The following is a 21,180-nucleotide window of genomic DNA, read 5'->3' as shown; positions in this document are numbered from 1 at the left end:
GCCACGCCCCGCGGCAAGGCCTCCCCGCAAAAAACTAAAGCCTCAGCCTGGGCGGGAGCGGTGCGATCTCCCCATCTCTCGCCTCGCAACACACAGCCAAAGAACACCGAGTTTGGTCTTTCTGACCAGAGGAGGTTTCCCTCGCCTTCGTAGATGAACAAAGATTATGTGATGATGGCCAACTTCGTAAAGATTTTGCCTTGTTAATAGAGTTCTCCCCCGAACTACCCCTGTGCGCGTCACCGATCCTCATCCGCACGGGTGCCAGGGCAGAGCATAGGCTGTCAGCTGCACAATAACTCCAGTAATCCACTAGCTCCATTCATCTCTAGCTCCAGGACATAAAAACTCTGGCGTCGACATATTTTGCAGAAAGCCTCTCTTAAAGGAGAAAGCAGATCTGCTCATAAGCAAGAAGACAGTGCAAGAAAGAGAAAATAAAGGGAAAAAGAAAGGCAATATTAAATAAGCTGAAAATTAGGACTGAAAAAGGAAGGTGTATGAAGCCTCATCTTACAGGAAAACAAATAGCAGCATTTAAAGGACATTTGAAGTTTCATAACCAAACAAAATACTACTCACTAAAAAAATGTATAGAAAATGCCTAGTATTTGTTCTCTGATAATTTTTTTTTTTAACCTGTTTGGTAAGAAAAGTTCCACATTCTCAAAGCCCCATCTTCTGCAGTCAGTAAATCATTAAGAAACTATATGTGTAATAAAAACTTTCCTTGTCCTTAGCAATCATTCTTCTATAGGTGCACATTTGTCCAACATCTCAGATACATGCACGCACCCAGAAATAGAGTCCTTTGTCAAGAAAAATATCCAAGCAGATGAAATTTAGAATAGCAAGTTATGTCCTAGTTAAGAAAATGCAATTTGGACCTTCCACCTTTTCCTACATTTCCACAGTGTAGAGTCTTAAGAGCAAGAGATAAATTTTGTGCAACCCTTTGGGAAGGCTTTTTGTGGCACTGCAGCAAGAAGATTCAGCCACTGGTCATCCCCACACCTTACCAGCACAAAACCCCACAATATCATTTTCATTTCTCTAAACCAAGCCCCTTCTTCCTTTGCAACCAACACAATGTCAATTCTATGGATAAATAACTGAATTATTAGTATATTATTAGTACTAATACCACTTCCATTGCTCTAATTCGGAACTGAAGAGAATTACCAAAGGACATGCCAAAGGGCATTCAACAAGAGCAGTTTAGAAAAGTCAATTAACAGAAAAAAAATTGCTAACTTTATTATCTGTCATACATGCTATGAGACCTCTTTAACAGATGATTCAAAGTCTATTTTGTAGCCACAGCCCCATATAGAAAATATGTATGTGAAACAATGTATAATACCCTAATCTCTAATAAAGCTGTGGCCTTATTGTCTGAAATATTTTTCTCAGATTTCACATCTTTACATGTTCTTTACCATTTTGGAAGCATGATTTGTAACAAACATGAGCATACTAACCACATCATGCTCTCCTAACAAGACATGCTTTATCTTTTAACCTAACATTTAGAGCTGGGCTAGTTAAGCCTGGAGAAAAAGGCGACTCGGGGGAACATCACTCTCCACAACTACCTGAAAGGAGTTTGTAGCCAGGTAGGGGTTGTTCTTTCTTCCCAAAGAACAAGTGGCAGGATGAACAGAAATAGCCTCAAGTATTACCAGAGGAGGTTTAGACTGGATATTAGGAAAAAAATCTTCACTGAAAGAGTGGTCAAGCATTGCAATTGGCTGCCCAGGAAAACGGTGGAATCACCAACCCTGGAAGTGCAGGTGTGGGACCTGGGGACACAGTCTAATGGCAAACACATCAGTGCTGTGTTAATGGTTGGACTTAATGATTTAGAGGTCTTTTCCAGCCTTAATAATTATCTTTATTCATTTCACTCATATTCTCACTTTCTGCTTGTTTGTCAATCCCACACTTGGTTCCTAAAACCAAGGGATTATTACTCGTATGCCAGATTTCCATAAAACTTTGATGTGAGAATATAAAAAAAAAAAAAATCAAGCTATAAACTCTCTGTAACATAAATGTGGAAATATATCTGTGGGAAAAAAAGATATTTTGAAATCACACCAACCTTTCTTAAACTGGCCTGGGACAATTACCATGGAAGTCTATTTGTTATTCTTTGAAGTGATACAGTGAACAGAAGCCGTAACTCCACAAATCCAGCCTGCTCAAATATTCCTCTCTAAAGGGTCACTCTCAACACAGTACCCTCCTATCAGGGGGATTTTCTTGGAAGTGAACAGACACTCCTAGTCAGTATCTTGTTCACTGAGCAGAATGTACAAACTTTGTTGCAAACACTGAAAATGGTCACTGCACAAAATGGTCCTTCCACACGTTCACCAGCTCATGCTGCTCCATCGTTGGAGCAAGCAATAAACAGACATGATATGACTGCTTTCCACCTCAATAATGTACAACATTCCAGGCATGCATCACAGTATTGTAGTTGAATATTTATACCACAGAAAAAAACTAAATTAATAAGAAATACACACATCCTTTTCCCTCTAGGTCAGGTAGTCGTCTGTCCAACTTGGTTGCAGTCAGCCATGGTAAGTTCTCCCTTTATTTCTTGACAAAACACATCTTTTTCAAGATTGAGAGGATCTTTAGAAAGTGCACTTTCACTCTCTTGTAACTTCAGTGACCACAAACTGCCAGGTATAACAGACAGTACTGAGTGTCATTGGTAGATGCCAGAGGAGGCCGTACTATGTGAAGACTGCTGTAACAACTGTGCCAGGGGCTGAGCATTCTTAAACTTGGTTAAAACAGCAGGCCCAAATTCTTACTTCAGCATTCTGGACCTTTTATCAGACATATCAACTGACTTTTACAGCTCGTGAAAGCAGTCAGCTTGGCTCAGCATTTAATCACTTATTACAGCAATAGAAAGAAAATCCAGGTAGATGACAACAATGCCTGTCCCTGCTTACAATCCCTATGCCTCAGCTTTCTCAAAGTCAGGCTCATTGTGGCACATCATAAAAAAGCTTCTCTGGAATAATTTAGCCAAGGTAACTCCAGTAGGTACATGTAAATGAAACAGAATCATGAGAAATTTAATAGAATATTCATCTAGCCTTCTGCAGAAAGTTATTTAAAGGCAGCTATGTTTGGCTTGTTTGTTTAGAAATGATATGGCTTATTAAGGAGAAGGAAAAAGAAAACCTGCCTTGAAAGGTAATACGGTAAATGTTGACCTTCTTAGCTTCTAGCAACACATCTTTATCATTACTGTTACTGAACATGCCAGAGGCTTGACAGAGAGAAAAAATACACTCCAAAAATTATAGCATGTCTCCATTGGTGTCACTCCAGGCTTGGAGATAATTTTCATTTTGCTCTCCTCTCTGTTAATGAGCACTGCCAGAAGTGTTTCAGTGCTTTCAGTCATCTGGTCGTTGGTCAATGAATGAAAGTACTATCTATATATGAAATTTTTATCAGAGTTTTTTCCACTGATAGTGTTTAACCATACCACCTGATTGGCCCTTTCCTTTTACAAAAATGTCACTTACTGTCTTTGAAGCTATGTATGGATTACTGATGCTTTAATGATCAAACTACCATGGTAGCATTCATACAGTTGAACTCTTGGTGAGTTTTTCAGGTGATTATCTTTTTGATCTAACCAAATTACCATAATTTGCCACAATGCAAATTTTCTTCATATGTTGCTAAAATTCTATTAGCAAATAATAACAAAATAAAAGCCTCACTTGGTTCAAAAAGTAGGTAGCATTGGAATGAAATCATGAATGTTTGTCTGTGGTTGCAGGCATCACCATCTACAGTTTGTCAATCCTCTGTGGCAGCCTCCTGCACAGAGCACTCACTAGGTTCACTCAAAGTCCCCTCTTCTACCCAAGACCTGCATTCCCTTAGGGTCAAGGTCTTCACTTATTGCATCTGGAGTGAAGAAAATAATGAAGACATGAATGTAGTTATTTTGTTAAATCACTGACAACACCAAGAGCAGGCCATCATTTTTAATACAATCTCAATCTGTGTGCATATAACACAGCATTTCAGGTGGCTATTTGTAGTACATACACTTAACCCTCCTATTAGACACTTTCATATTGAATCCTGAAACAGACTTAAGGCTTGTCCAGCCATGATCTGTGTTATGTTCCTATCTTTATAAAACAAAGTAAGAATAAACTGCTTCAATTTTAAAGACAGGCTTATTTGTATATAGCATTTTATTCTTCTTTAAATTTTAAAAGCTTTATAATTTTGAAATGCGTTCACATGGCATGAGCTTGAAAAGTATTTTATATATATATATATATATATATATATATAATTTTAAATCTATTTGTAATTTTGATTCACTCTAAAAATGTAACTGTAAGTATAATTCTTGGTTATAGGAAATATAAACAATTTCTGTGTGCAAGGTACTATAGAATTAAATCTGACTTTTTAATATAAATTATGAATCAACATTGAGAAAAATGCTATCACCTTAATTAACTGCAATAATAAAGAATGCTAATTAGCATCTTAGAGAAGGTGTTTTATTTCTTTGGATCTGATAGGAGGCATTTACTGCTTCAGGATCAAGTGTCTGAACAGGCAGGGACAGAGTAGCACCCTAACAAAACACTTGGAAGTGATCCACAAGACTTTCCCTGTGTATTCTTTTTATGTAAACTTGGAAATCCAGTACATATCTTTTAAAAACAGACTTCTTTCAGCAGCATAACATCATAGAGATTAGAATATGCTTTCCCTTCTGATCATTGATCTCTGAAGAAAATTGCACATATAATGAATCACTGAGAACAGATGCAGAACTTCCTCTTCTCAGAATTTAAAAAAACAACAAACAAAAATAATCTGAAATGTTGTGTGGCGACAGTTCTATAGCACAGAGTGAAGAAATGCAATTGTGGGGAGGCCTTAGTCTGCATATGCTCAAGCATACTAAATACTTTTCTCCTTCCTCTGTAACCACAAACACCCCTGCCTTGAGATGTCAAGATGTGCCACCATATTGCTAAAATATGATGTAGCCAAACAGAATTGAGGATCTGAAAGCTTTCCTCTATTCTTGCTATAGTGTGACTTCCATGGTGGTGTACTGGACAAAAGGCACTACTGAAAAACAAAGTAATGACCCTTTATTTATCCCACAAACACAACTCCTTTCCTAAAAACCAGAGTGAGAGAGAGAGGGAGATAGAAAATGTAAGTGAAAACCAAGCAATTGCACAATACCACTGCTCACCACCTGTGTGGAATATCCCTTTGGCCAGTTCATGCCAGCTGTCCTGGCCATTCCCTCACAGCTTCTTGTGCACTTCCTCACTGGCAGAGCCTGGGACATGGAAAAAGTCCTTGACTTGGGGTAAGCAGTGCTTGGCAACAACCAAACATTGGTGTGTTATCAACATCATTCTCATACTGAATTAAAAATACAGCATCTACTCAGGAGACAGAAATCATCAGGTAAGGATGTAAAAACTATCACGTGCTAACTTGTTAACGCAATAAGCACAGGTTTTCAAGTGAAGGACTCAAAACAGCACAGAAATCCCCACATTTGTTATCCATACAGTATACATACATGCACAAGCACACATTCATACAACATGAAAACTTTCCCAACCACACTGTAGCAACAGTGAGAAAAGACTGACTGCTTCAGTCCCGGGTATTTTGTGAGACAAGAAATCTATAATTCCTTGAGCATTTGACAAAACTGACAAGAATGATCTCACCATTGAAAAGACCACAATATATATCCCCATTTTCAAAGTTAATAATTTTGAAGCCCAAAGTTTGAGCCTTGAGAAATAAAAGTTGACAAAAGATCATGGTATTTGTACACACAGATAAAGCTACACTTCTCATACCAAGTTCACAAACATTTTTTCCCATGTGTCAGAACCATTCTGATAATAGGGATAATAGGGATAATAGGGACCAGTAAAATTAGATTCTACAAAATATTACCCACCCCTAAACAATGTAACTTAAGCTTTTCCCAGTTTATCTTTAGACTAGGTAGGGGTTGTCATCTCACCTACCTATTAAAACATTCAAAGATAGAAATAATAAAGTTTCTTTAAAAAGGAATCTATGTATCTTGGCACATTAACATATTGTTGTAAATGCAGCATAAGGCATCTTCTTATCCTCTCAAGAAATGTCATGTTCTTTTATAGGTGAATATATTTTATTTTAAATAAGAGTAAAAACTGTGAATTTTTTTCTCCATTATGAAAAAAAAACCCATTTATTCATCATAAATCCTCCTTCAATTTGGTTGAAACAACATGAAGTTGCTATGTAAATAAATAGTGAATGTAAAATCTCACAAAATACTGCCATAGTTTAGCCCTATGCACTATTAGGACAAGTTACTGGTAGTTGTGGAAATCAGAAAATTTAATATATCTGGGAATGGTAGATAGAAATCAGTGACAGATTTTCATTATTTTGCACTCTCCATGTACTGTCATTGCTATCAACTTGTCCGTACTTCAGAAAAAAATACAAAGACATAAAATGGATCCTTTATTAACCAATTATTCATAGAGTGCTATTAATGAAAATACACTGGTCATTGATGTCTTCTAAATCATTTTAAACAGCAATAAAACTTGTCATGAAGGAACTTTATTTAGGTAAGCAAAAACTTCCTGTGTATAACTATCAATAATATCATATTCTGTAACTCACAAATTCTAATCTGAACGCTAGGCAAGGAACACTAAGGTTTTCAATATTTAATTAAGATACGTCTTCTAAAAGCTTAAGTGAAACCATCTAATTAAAAAAATGCTAATGTGGAGGTATAAACTTTCCTTGTCATAGTGATGTATCTTATTCCTTCTTCTACCTCTTTCTGGTTTGGTTTTTTTGAAGACAGACAATACCTTAACAGTATAATCTTTACTGCTATGAATAAAATATTTGAAATGCCACCATGCATACAAAAGTATAAGTCAGGGGATAATTAGGTGATGTCAATTAGAAGTGGTTAAATAGCAAGCCAAAATGAGTATTTTGCTGGACACAGTTTTAAAAAATTAGAGTTTATTCTTTATCCTAATATAATCAGTTTAAGAGTGGATTCCATTCTTTAATGATTTTAATTATAAAAGTCATAGACATTTTACTAGGCTTTATTTTTTGTACTGAAAAAAGCAGCAGGTAGGGGGAAATTACAGGGACATAACACTGATTTGTTCTGGCATTGTTTATATAAAGCACAAAACATCTTATAAACAGAACTCTTGTTACTACACATAAAACCAGATTAACCTCTCTATTTACAAAAGGCTACTATTTTACACAAATACAGTAAAAGTTTAAGCCTGAAAGAGCTTACAATATATTTGGAAACAAAATTAAAAGCTCTAGATTGGAATAGGGGGAAATACAAGAAGTACACAAGGGAGGATTTGTGCTCTTACTTTACATATTATGCTACATGGAAACCAAACTTAAAGCAGACGTTCCAAAATCCATCTGAAAATTTAAGTGTACTAAGAGATTTCTGTCCTAAAAAGTTAAAAACTTAAATATACATTCATTCTTATCAGCACCTAACAAAACATTACTATTCTGATTGCCAGTAATAAAGACTAGCACAGTTTAGTACTACAGAAGCAGCAATTACAGATAATTCAGTTACATTCATACAGTTCATAAAATACATACACTGTAAAAAACTTCCCTTTTTTTGTAATACTAAGAAAAATTCCACTTATACAGTAAAACAACTGTTGCTCACTTTTATAAGCTCTTCTATTTTAAATACGCTATGAAAACATTTCAGTATACTTTTGCTGTAGCAAAACATCACCAAATGGAAGCACACCAATTTAGCAGACTTCTTTTATCTGCAGAAAACCCTAAACGTTTCATGGTGAGACTTGAAAATTAAACACAGAAGCATCCAAACCAAGTACCACACCTGTTACTGGCACTTCCGAATCCACTAGGCAGTGACTGAAATGTCTCGCTTTCATGGGAAGCAGCAGCTCGAGGACAGAACTTTATAGCACTCACACACCTACGTGAGGAACCTTTACGATACCAACCCAAGCTCGCCATCCCCTGCGCGCCCCCTGCACCTCGGCGTCTCTCCCTGCGCATCCCGAGGTGGGCACGGGACAGTTTTCGTCCGGCAGTGCGGGGCCGGGCTCTGACTCCCGTCCCCCTCCAGGCGGATCCCCGAGGGTTTTCCAGCTCTTGGTTCCTCACGGCGCCGCACACACGCCGCTCGCCGTGCGAGCCATCGCTCCGGCCCGTGAAGGTGCGCTTCCCCGCCTCTGGCGTACTGCCGGGGGAGGGAAAACGCTGCCCACGGAGAGATGTTCGGTACCTCTCAGGACACCCAGAGGCAGAAAAAGCCAGGTGGAAGGAAGCCACAGGAGTGCGGGGCACACACCTCCCCCGTACCCCCAGGTTTGCGGGGCGCTCACTCACGCGGGGTGCCGCGGGATGCCGGCCGCCTGGTCGCCCTCGGCCTCCGCCTCCTCCCCGGTGTCGGGCGGGGTGATGAGCAGCAATCCCTCGGCCTCCGCCCGCACCCCGGGCTCCTTGTCGGCGGCGCCGGGGGCCGGGCGGGGGCTGGGGCCGGGCGGGGCGCGGCGCAGCCTGGAGAGGAGGGCGCCCGCCCACAGAGCCGCCACCTTCATGGCAGCGCGGGGCGCGAGCCCCTCCCGGCGCCGCAAGCCCTGTGCAGGGGCGGCGGCCTGCGGCGGGAGCTGCCCGCTGCCTGCGGCCCGGCAGGCGTTGCTAGGCGAAACAAAGCCCGGCGGGCACCGCCGCCCCGGGCGGGGAGCTCCGCGCCCGCGGAAGGCCCGAGAGCAGCAACCTGCTGCTCGACCAGGCTGCGCGCCTGCGGGGCCCCGGGCAGCAACCTGCTGCGGCCGGCGAGCCGCGCAAACAAAGCCTGCGATTTCCCCTCCGGTTAGAACCCCATCTAATATTAAGGGGCAAAACCGAAGCCCACCTGCCAGGGCAGCAGGGCGTTCTTCACACATGCGTGCATAGGAATGGCTTGACAGAAGTGGAGAGTGACCCAACCCAGCACATCTTTTTCACCAGGCCAGGCAGATGCAGAAAGGAGCTGTGTGGAAGCAACACTCAACGTGTGTTTAAAAACGCTCCCAAGCATCCTAGGCAGTTCGGAGAGCGGTAGGGAGTGTCAGCGGCACGAGTCAGACAGCTGGGGCTACACGAGTGGGGAATAATTAACTTTGCCCTAACTTTCAGCACTGGGTTGTCTGTGTGAAGAGAAATGTGACCACACCAGCAGCAGTTTGGGAACACTGTAATGCTTGGTATTATGGACGAGGCAAACATGGTGCCAGCTCAGAACACGACAGGTCAGGTGTCTCTTGGAGTGCCCAAAAGAACAGCACAGGCTGAAAGTTAGACCAGTTGCTTTATATGTATGAGACCCAGGATCACACATCAAGCAACTAGTTGTACTATTGATTTTAAGTTGGCTGCTGGTGGTTCATAACAACCAAGGGTACAAAGTGAGGAATTTTTTCCCTACTTTGTCTTCCTAGTACATCAAGGGGTACAGTGAGCTGATAGATAGAGTGCACAGAACACCAAGTAGAGGACTGAGATTTGATACTGGGATATTCCTGGCCTTTTTCTTAAAAAATTGAATAAATGTGTTCTGACAAAACCTCATGGAATAGATGGACATAAATCTAAAAGCAGCACAATCTGGGTTTGTTCCTACCATGGTAGAAAGCCCTGACTGAGCCGCAGTGAAGGTAGTGTAATTGAGCTAATTTGTGGGTAGTATATTTGTCTCAGCTCTATGTATGAACATTACTGTCTGAAACTTGCTCATTACTCCCTGAGTGCTGGTTCTGGTCAGGACAAGGTTAATGTTTGCAGTAGCAAGGAGGGGCATGGCTAGGATCCTGAGGTTATTCTTTATCAACTCACAAGGAGCACAAGGGGCAGGGATCCTTTCTGGTCCTGTTCCATGTGGTAAGAACTCACATGTGAATCGACCATCTCTCTTGTACACTCTTTTATTAAATTAATATTGTTCATGTTACTGTTTGGTTTTTGTTTCATTGTTTTTTCAAGTAAATTGTTCTTACCTCAACCCGTGATCTTTACCTTTTGCGCCTCCAGTTCTGCTCTCCAGCCTGCTGGGGGAGGGAGGAGTGAGCAAACAGCACATGATTGAGAACACTAAACTGGGGAATACTATTCCTAAACCATAACACCTTGTCATTCAAGATCTGCAGAAACAATCAGGTTCCACTCCAAATCTCCAGACTTGAGCATTCTGCCTCACTCAAGTCCTTTACATATTTTGCTTTCAATACAAATGGCTCCTCTACATAAAATTTTTGATATTACAAGTTTGGAACTACTTTTGATTTATTTGTTGTTCAAATCATCAACAATTCAGCATAATTTAATCTGATGCTGCCCACTGCAAAGAGACTGCCCAGCTCAGACATAGACTATAAATCCCAAAAGCACTTACAACTCTTAGCCATAGTAAATGCATTTATTTACTCTCAATTAAATTGTCAAACAAATCTACAGGAGCAGAGCATAAGTAGGTAACTTTCAGAAAAACAGGGAAAATTTATAGGAAAATTTTAGGTCTGGTATAAATGATGATTACCACTGGCCCTCTGATTATTACTTTTGTGTCTTTTTTTATACATTAGTCTTATTCTCATTGTGAACCTTTATAATGTCTTTTACTGTGGTAAATTATTTTAAGCTGAATCTAGGTACTAAAATAACTGTTTAGAGTATATTCATCATATGTTTATAATTTAAAGGGATTTTTCAACCATCACCAAGTACTTCTTGTTTGTATTGCTAGCTGTATTACAAAATTAAGCTTTCATAACATTTTTTTCGCTGTTCTGAAACCAATTTTGGGGACTTTTGTAATAAATAGAAAAAGCTTTAGGAATTTAGACATGCTGTCATTTGTCAGGCTCTAAGGGTCAGAAAAGACCATTTGATCATCTAGTCTGACCTCTTGTATCACATTTCACTGCAGCATTTCTCCATGCATTCTCTTCATCTTTATGTCATTTTTAATACCCATGTGGACTACTAGCATTTTCTAAACAACTTATATTTATGTGGAAAGAGAAATTCTGCTGCTATGTGTCATTGCAGATTTAGGATAGGAGCCCTGTCACATGTTAGTCTTTAAATAAGACAAGGAACAATTGACATGGTGCATACCTGGCACACCATAATTACCAACTTGCCTCCTCAACTTTCATGGCCTAAGCATGAAGAAAGAATTTGTCACTTCACCTGAATAGTTCAGAAAGATGAGATGAAAGCATCACAATGGGGATAATCCTATTACTGTAATTAGGGCATCATCATCTATCACTTTAGCTGTAAACAAAGCCTGTTTAGTTTTCATTCAGGACTTCCCAAGCAAGTGAAGACACCCCTTCACTATTTCAGTGCAAGAAAAACCTTTTTTCACTAATTATTTGTCTTGTTTAGGTTTTTAGCATCATGGGACATAGGAAACCTATTAAAAGCCGATGTTTTTCATCTATACATATACCAAATAATGAGAAAAGCTGTTTAAAATGTTAAGTATAGAACTGTTTTCCAATACAGCAAAAGAGCATTCTTGTAGCAATACTGGTATTGAAGTTGATGAGGGAAATGCTAGGGGAAAAATCAGTTTAAAAATATTCCTGAGCTATTGAAGGATCACAGACCTACTAAAAGCTGACAAAGTTTTTAAAAGTCCTTGAAGCAGCAATTAAATATTAACAAAAATATACAAACAACAGCCTTGTGTCTAATTTACAACAACTTGTGCTCAGACTCACCACAGCATTTTAGTCAGTGTTAAACATTACTAACACACTTGCAAAGCACATTTTACTCTCTCTCCAGATCAAGCAGCTAGCCCATATGTTTGAGCATTAATAACCTGGCAGTCGCCATCTAGCCCACATTTCCATAAAATATGTTCAGGAAAAAGATCAAATTAGATTAATATGCAAGAAACTAAACTATAGAATTCTATCTGATTTCTTTACAATTTTTCTTTTAGCTATCAAAGGCAAAACTGTATAAAAGGAAACAAAAAACCTTAAATTAATCTAGTTTTGAATTTTTTTCCCACTCTACCTCTAACTGTAGTCGCAATAATGTTCCTGATAGTATTTAAAACTATTTGTTTTTGTTGTTTTTTCACCAGTAACAAAATTTTTGGTAATGAAATTGCAGTAGCACAACTTTCTCCACAAAAAAAAAAGTCATCTTCTGGTTATACTATAAACATATCTGTGCTTTTATTAATTTTATACAGGTGCAGCAGCTGTGCTGTGGCCAAGCTTCACATCGATTTCAAGTTCTGTGTACAGGCCCACATACAGTTCTGTGTGCATTCTAAGAATCAAGGTGACATCTCTCAGTATTAATGTCTCTCAGTATTAATGCCAGCTCTCTGAATGTCACCAGAGAAGAGCAAAACAATTTTTTTCCTGATACCAAATCTATTAAATCATTTGACTCATCAGCCTGAAAGCCACTTTTTGATAGCAACCAGTATTAGTCCCTCCAGAAGGCATAAAGGTTTTAAAACTCACTTTGAAACTGATATATTTCTTACTTTGAATTACAGAAGTAATTTTCTGTGTTACTGTGTTTCTCAAGGAAAACTTTCCAGTTTGAGCACTGAATCCCCCATGTTTCAAAAGCAAGAAGTAGTGTCCACTCTTCTTTGTCTACCTTCAACAAAGGATTTTCTGTTTCATCATTAATGCATTTTCTTTTGGATATCCCCTTAGAGAGTCTGTCTTTCTACCCTACACCATTTCCTACAACATCAGTGATTCTCACTGATTTTCAGAACTCCTACCACATTTTTAATACACTGATTGAAATGACTATCCACTATGATCCCTTTTAACATCACTTCAGTGCAGCTGAATTAAAATATCAGCAAAAATATGAATATAAACAGATAAATTTAAATTACAGTGACTCTTAAATAAATTTACAGGATGACGAACTTTTTCAGACCTTCATGAAGGCTTGCAAGTTTTCCAGTGGTAGAAAATACACATTAAAATGACCCTGTCATTCAAATCCATAGTTCAAAAATCAGCGCATTTTACTTTTAGATTTAAGTGCCATCACTAATTGCTGGTGAAATGCACTGACTCGTTCTCTCTGGGCTGGCCAGTTCAAGATGCAGCGAGATCTGAACATTCCTCTTCTTAGGTGAAGTGCATGATACAACTTGTAATCTTGGATATCATCAAGAAAGATCAGTATGATGGAGTCCCGACTTTGTTCAACAGCTTGCTGAAGAGCATGATACACCTTGAAACTGAAGCAAAAATAAGACAAAAATCAGTGTTTTCTTTTATGTGAAAGAAAAAGGAAAGACATACAGTTCTTCACAGGGGGCTTAATGTCTATTTTGTGATATACAATAGTTATTACTTTTCTTAAATTAGTTGCCTCTAACAAAAAAAAGTAAATTAATGCTCTAGAAATACAACCTAAGTGCACTGTCTTGATATAGCCTTGTTTAGCACTATCCCTTTCTTTATGAGACCACTATATAAGAATGGTGAAAAGACTAATTTAAAGGCAAACAAAAATCATCTTTCAATGCTAGTGGTCTCACTCATTGTTGCTCTTCTTCAAATGTGTCATTTTAAGGGAAGCAATCTGCAAAGGTGACAGCCTGACTTTTGGTAAAAAACTCCAACCAAACAAAACTAAATAAAAGACTTTCCCCCCAGAAAAACCCTGAAAACAAAAAGAAACCAACCAACCAACCAAAAAAACTCCCCAAAAACAACAAAACCAAAAAAAACCAAACAAACAAATCACAAAAAAACACCCAAGAAAATGCCTAAAACATTGACTTAGATATTCAAATGTACACTACCATATGTGTGAAACAATTAACTTTATTAACTTAGGAATTAAACTGAAGTTACAGTATATTAGGTAAATATATTGAAGTAGATTTTGCATGGGTATTTTCCATTAGATGTTATGTTTTTATTATATTACAATAAAAATATTCTTGTTAAAATATCTCTTAAGAAATTTTTCCCCTTACAGATAAAATTTTATATCCTACTCACTTTTTACACCAGGGATCCTGTAAGAGGTGTTCAGTCACAACAAAAATAGTCTTCCTGCTCATTTTTATGCTGTTAATTGTGGCTTCAAATTCAGATACACCTGCTTCAAAGTCCCGTTCTTCTAAGCAAAACTTAATTTCAAAGTGGTTATTTTTTTCCAGAGACATGAAATTTTTAGACACCCAGTTCTTGTCCTCTCTTGCATGAATAATGTAGGCATCGTAATCATACCGTTCCTGTTGTCTCTCAAATTCTTTAAAACCAAGCATTCGATTGACTAAAATATTCCAGTAGAAAGCTATCCTCCACCCTTCAAAATGGATGGTAAGGACGATAAAAATGAGCAGTGTCACAATAGTGGTAGAGATCACAAAAAGAAGTTTAAATGGTGCACTGTCTTTGCAAGCTGAGCTATCAAAATACAAAACCAGACTACCATGATATTTAGGTGGGGTGTTGCAAATGTACTGGGACCTCAGTCCAGGTATATCTGCTTGGGTCTCATTAAGCCAATCAGCAAACCAAGCAATGCTTTCACAGGTACAGTCAAAGGGATTGGAATCCATCTCTAGTTTTCTCAAGCTCCTGAAAGGTGAGCCAAATACTTTTTCTTCAACTGAGGTTATCAGATTTTTCTGAAGGTTCAATGAATTCAGAGAGGCTTGGTCATCAAACAGAGTTGCTGGAAGCAAATTCAAATTATTCGATCCTAAATCCAAGAGTTTTAATTTAAACAGACCCTTGAAAACCTGAACTGGAATTTCATCAAGCCCATTTGATTTTAAATTAAGAATTTGCAAATTGGGAAGACCTTTTAAAAAAAGAACAGGGCCACCCGGATTTGCATGTTTCCAAAGCCGGGCTAAATTATTGTGTTGCAAATCCAGCATGTCAAGTTTGTCAAGTCCATCAAACAAGTCTTCTTTTATGTTTGCTATGTTGTTATTGCTGATGTCCAAGATAGTCAGGTTTCGTAAAGGATGAAAAGGTGAGGGAGAAAGTGCCAGATTACTGCAGCCTACCTTCCTCAGCATCAGTTTTCTAAGACTTGGAACAAAAATGAATGATTCACTTTGCAAAGTCAAGTTTTTATTATAGGAAAGGTAAATGTCTTGTAAGTTATCGAGACCTTTAAACTCATGGCCTGTAAGCTGTTGATTAATTTCATTGAGACCAAGATGAAGAATTTTCAGGTGTCCCAGGGAAGAAAATGCCCCACTTTCTATTGTAGAGATTCTGGTTTTCGTGAGGTTGAGAACCTGTAAGCTAGAATTAGCAAGTGATGAAAATGTTTTATTAGTTATTCTTTGTAAGTTTATGTTGCAGTTGCAGAGGCTCAGATATTTCAGGTTGTTCAGACCTGTGAACATATTAGCAGTAATTCCTGGAAAATTGTTATAATCCATTATAAGGTACTCCAGGTGGTATAGCCAATGAAAAGAAAAATCTTCAATTTTCCCAGTAAGTGAGTTTATGAGATTCAAATATTTGAGGCTGGATAATCCATAAAATAAACGTGAAGATATATTAATTTTATTAAGCTTCAGGTTTAAGTACTGTAAACTTGAAAGCCACTGAAATGAGTCATTTTCTATGACAGAGAGAGAATTTTGAGAAAGGTTTAAAATTGTAAGATTTGTTCCTTGCAGTCCCTGGAAAGTTGACTTGCCAATGTAGGAAAGTTTCACGTGGCTCAATGAGAGGTTTTGAATTGCTGTGTTTGATAATTCTGTACAAAGTTTATTTGTGCGATTTTCACCAAGTTCAACATTGTTCAGTATGAGGCCAAACAGATTTCCAATTGTATGGAAACATCCCGTATGAAACTGAAAGAACAAGAAAAAAAAGTCTTGACCTAAACAAAGAGATTATGTAGAAAGTTAACCAATAAAACAAAAACTTGTAAAGGTTTTCAAATGAGATTTTCAAGCAGAATAGAACTCCTACATCCAGATTACTTCACATCCAAATTCAGACACTTTTTTGAGTTTAGACCTCTTGTGACAGTAGTTTTATCATTTATAACATGATTATCATAAATCTGAGTAGTATTATTTTAGAAGAAGATAGAAGGGTGATTATTGAGATGCAAGTTTGCATCCAACAACCAAAACTCCTTTTCTAGAAGTATAATAAATTTTTTTATATCTTTCTTCATTTTTCTTCTATTGGTATCTGCTAGGCATACTAATTTACTAGTTATTAGGTTTGCAGGCAGACAAGAAGAAACCCAGTTTCTCTGTGTAAGGAGAAGCTACTATGAAATCTAATACTACACACTTGCTTTCACAATATGGATCACAAGCTTTTATCATAGTGCTGGCCCCTCATCTTGATTAAGATATCTGCTGAGGGATTAAATACTCAGTTTTTCAGAATGATGTCAGAAAGCTATTCCTTGTGCCGGAATAGCCCTACATGCTGTCACACAGTGGACCAGGTAGGGAACCAGTGTGACTTCAAGCTAACCAAGCCAAAACACCTGGAGAGTTTCCCCAGTGATCCAGGTCATAAAACCTGGTATCAGAAAGAGGGAGGGATGAAGCAGCCAAGCAAAAGAGGATGGTGGGTTTCACTCTTAGCATTGATAAAAACTTATACCACCTTAAAATTCTTGTAGGTTCAATGTATATATATTTTTAGAGATCAGTCAACTGGGAAACAAAGCAAAAGAAACAAACAAAAACCAAGCAAACCAAGGAAATTCAGTGCATATTCAGTATTTGTATGCTGAGGATCAACCAGTTTAGAATTGCCACACTTACCATCACTCTTCAAAGAATCATGACACTGAGAAACAGGTCAGAGAGCACAGTGAGGTAGATGGAAGACAAAGCGCCCATGTGGGTTTTTTTTTAAAGGAGCATATGTTTCTGAAATTTTTATTTCTCTGGGATTCCCATTGAAATAATAGCCACAAGTGAACACTCTCTGATTAACTGGGAAGTGAAACCTAGATTGTATAACCAGACTTGCATAGTACCACACTTCTTACCCACTTAGAAAGTGTGTCAGCCCTTCATCTTCAGCACATCAAAAAAAGTTCTGCACCGAAAATACATGGTAAAGATTCTTAGAGCATCTCAAATTAGGTCTTGATTGATCTCTGATCTACATGGAACAAGCTGTGAAACCAGCCTGTGCTGATTTCAGTGGCAAAACAATAACTCTGTAAATCACTGCTGGAGGTCAGGAATGATGCTGCATAGAATAGAATGGGTTTTGGACCTCAGCAGATCAAAATTGTAATGTAAATGCCATAAACCCATAAAGGATAAATCAGGATGGTTCCATTTTACACTTACACCTGTTGAATTTCTGTTGAAATGCTTCCTACCTCTTTTAGTGGATTTGATGACAAATCAAGACTATTCAATGAGGTGTTTCTAAGAAATTTGAAGTCTTCTTTTTTCAACTCAGTGATTTGGTTGCTACCCAACATGAGCTCATGGAGTTTCTCCAACTGTTGCTCCAATCCTAAACTGGCTGACTTCAAGGAGTTATGGGATAGGTCCAAAATATTCAAGTTCTGGAGAGAAGTTGCAAGAAAAAAATTATAGAATTATTATTTTTTTAATTTTATGTAATACACAAAAAAAATTAGAAATATTTAATTAGAGTGTAATTGATTAGAAATTAGTTGAAATACTACACTTTAAATGAATTTGTAATAGAGAAATGGCAGCTTTCAAGCTCCTGCTGGAAGAAGTATTCTGCATCTTTCACACCAATAACTTTCATGGTATTAATGGTATTAACCTGATAAAATATCTACTACAAACCAAAGTAGATAAAGTTCCTTAATTCACTGAAGGCCCTTTTACCTCAGATAAAGTGTTATATGCAAAAGCCTACAACTATTGCAGTATTAAACATTGCATTCCATGCTTTTTCAGCGTGGTCCAGCCCCATAATGGAATGACAAAGGTGAAGTTCCCAGCATGGAAGCTGGCTGTACTTACTTGTATTTTGTTGTGTCAGCAGTCCTACAGTGCAAGTACAGTACACTTTATGTAACTGAACTGGAATACTGAGTTTAGCAGAAAAGTTCAGACCTACTCAAAACCACATGCACACTCATTAGAACACTGAGTGACAATTAGTAGCCACACATTTTATTTACTTTTTTTGTCCTTAGGTTCTTCTTTTTACATGACTCCCGCCTGGTGCAAAGACTGAAATAATCCTTTCCTGCTTTCTGTGGTGGTGTCCCAATCTCTGCTACAGACAAGAATATTTAACCACCTGTAAACTACCAGGGAAAGCAAAGGTACAGTAAAAGCATTTTCATTCTTTCTCAGTTCTTAAAGTCCTGAGAGACACTACATTCAGACTAAGCACTGGCCTTGTGGTTTGAATATTTAAACCTGGACCTCGAGACTTTAGGCTACCAGCTATCCAGGCAGCTCAGATTCCACTCCATCGAGTGGAATAACTCGCTGTTATTCTCATCACCTGCTGCTGCTGTTCACTCAGCACATATCCCGCATGGAGAGATGCTTCAAAGGGATGCAATCACAGAAAAAGGAATGGAGAGCATTAACTCACAAAGATGACTGAGACTCCAATGTGCTATAACAGAAGAAGCCACAAGGCCTCTTCTTCAGCAAAAATTGAATCTTTCAGTGAAAGATTGATTATATGTTGGGTATTTTGAGATACCAATGCAGCAGTTATATACACACACTGGAAAATACAGTGAATTCCCCATTTATAATTTACGCAAAAAAATGCATTTCTAACTCTTACCTTCAGGGTTTTAAAAGGATCATTTTTTATACTTAGTCTGTTGTATCCTAGATTGAGCTCGGTCAGGTTGGTGCAGGAAGCAAAGACTCTGTCAGGGAACTTGTGCAATTCATTATGTTCTAACTTCAGAGTCTGCAAGAGGGGCACATTTTGGCACAATTCTGGTTGCAGTTTAGAGATGCTGTTGTAGCCTGCATTCAAGTAAACCAGCTGGCTGTACTTGGTCAGATTTGCAGGACCTAGCTGTCTTAGCTGATTATGAGAAATGTCTAAACTCGTTATATTGTTTGGAAGATCAGAGGGAATTTGAGTCAGCTTTAGGTGACTGCAGTCAGCCATTTCATTTTGGATATGACATTGCTTTCCAGCTGATGCCCACGGCCAGAAGACAAACATCAGTCTGACGTATAAGCTGCTCCACCAAAGAAGAGCGTTTTGCATCATTCTATCTGCAAAGGCAAATTGAACACTGCAAATTACAATCATTTTGACAGGACTTGCATCTTCAACTGAAGGCTAAGCAAGCAAGGCTTAAAAAACATCTGACTTCATAGTGAGCAAACAGTCGGTGTTTTTAACTCATGAATTTTTTTCTGCATTCATTTCTGCAGAACAGCTATGTCTAATAATCGCTCTAAATAAAGACTTTTATTTAAAAGTAATAATATTATCTTACATAAAAATAAGTATGTTCAAAAAGGTACCAACTTTTATCTATTATTGATGAAAATTTCCAATCACTTTCTCTTTTCTGATTAATTTTGCATTTCTTCAACATTCATAAAATACATTACATATGACAAATTGTACATAAGCCTCTCTGTGTTAGTAATTGATCACTGAGCTTAATTACAATGTAAAATATTTATAGTTATATGCAGCAAAAATACATAATATACCACTTCTTTCTTTTACATTTCTTGCCAGTTTTTATTATACCAGTCAATCACACAGAATTCTGTCATTTCGTCTTATAAAGAAAGAAGGAACACCAGGCTATAGAAACATAAATGAGAAAGAACACACAAAATAAGTCAGTACCAACCTAATCAGAGAAAAAAACAGAGAAAAGCCAAGGTATAGAGGAGACACTGCCCATGGATTCAAAGTATTTTTCCAAATACTTTCAGAAGAACTCACACATTTAATAATTTATATACTCCACCCCATAACTTTTGGTCATTTAGATTAGGATATCAACACTGAAACTAATTTTCAATGATTCTACCTGTTCTGTCATTAAGTTTCTAATGAATCTTGGGCTTTTTCATATTTTGTTCATTTTCTATTTAGTATCCATTAGATTTAAATTCACCTGGTGATCTTGTAATGAAACTTTACTGCACAAGGAAGAAAATTATTTCCATATAAATTCTGACCAGAACAGAGCTGTAAGAGCTCAGAAGGGTTTGACTAGCCTTCTGAGTCATAGAACCTGTCTAATTAAATGGCATTTCTTCTAATCAAAAGAAGAGTCCTCTGTATCTTCCAGATTATTCTCTACAGAATTAATCTTTAGTAGAGGGAAAACATACTTCATGAGTGTTTGCCAGAACGTTTTTTTCATGCTTTAGCAGAGGACAGTAAGCTTAGGTTTCTGTCTTCAATTTTCTTTTCTAAAAAAATAGAAAGCTTACACTTTCAACCCTGATGCTTAAAGTGCCCCCACAGTCTTGATACACACCTATCTGTATGGCCTTTTGCCAACAAACCTGGAACCTACCTACCAACATCAACTTACCAATTAGCTCAGTCTCAGCAGGATGGGCTCCCAGGCAGAGAAGGTTATTATTGTCCCAGTACATAACAGGCTGTACATGGGAATAAACCTGCCTAGACTTAACAGAAAGCTAGAAAAGCTCATCAAAAGGCTAACTCATGGGAAGTATAAGCTTTCTTACTTCTTCAACTCTCATTTTCCTAGGAACCTGTGTTTAATTAATATGATCGAGCTTTGAACATATTATTGTGTTTAGCAAACAATATGAAACAAGAACTGAGAACAGAAATTAAACTAGCACATTTGTACCAGAAAAAAAAAAAAGAAAAAAAAAAAAAAAGAAAAATTCTTCATAATTGATGTTTTCTAAAGAGAAAAATTTCCACTATCATAACAAAACACTCTAAGGAATTGACACTGCAACCTGCAGCCAAGCAGGAGCCTAGCAGGTCAGATCCCAGCAGAGTTTGACTCCATAGCCGACCTGACTTTTCAGAGGTCATGCATTAGGACTGCTCCAGTGACAGAAAGTCACATTGTAGTGGCCAGAGGGGA

The 21,180-nt window shown here is 38.0% G+C and overlaps 1 protein-coding gene across 2 annotated transcripts in view; it reads right to left on the bottom strand.

Annotated features, from left to right (window-relative positions):
- Positions 1-10,537: 10,537 nt before the first annotated feature.
- Positions 10,538-21,180, bottom strand: part of TLR3 (toll like receptor 3) — an 11,664-nt gene continuing 1,021 nt past the window's right edge. For both annotated transcript variants that reach the window (XM_015624063.3, XM_015624062.3), the window contains exons 2-5: positions 18,906-19,354; positions 17,494-17,685; positions 14,157-15,982; positions 10,538-13,384 (exon numbers count right to left, since the gene is read on the bottom strand). In XM_015624063.3, coding sequence (XP_015479549.1) covers positions 13,156-13,384; positions 14,157-15,982; positions 17,494-17,685; positions 18,906-19,349 — 2,691 coding nt within the window. In that variant the 5' untranslated portion in view covers positions 19,350-19,354 and the 3' untranslated portion in view covers positions 10,538-13,155. The remainder of the gene's footprint in view (positions 13,385-14,156; positions 15,983-17,493; positions 17,686-18,905; positions 19,355-21,180) is intronic.

The sequence above is a fragment of the Parus major genome, chromosome 4, assembly GCF_001522545.3.
Source record: "Parus major isolate Abel chromosome 4, Parus_major1.1, whole genome shotgun sequence".
In the NCBI taxonomy this organism is placed as follows: Eukaryota; Metazoa; Chordata; class Aves; order Passeriformes; family Paridae; genus Parus; species Parus major.
Note: the sequence above shows the minus strand (reverse complement) of the source record. Positions and strands in the feature narration are given on the sequence as shown.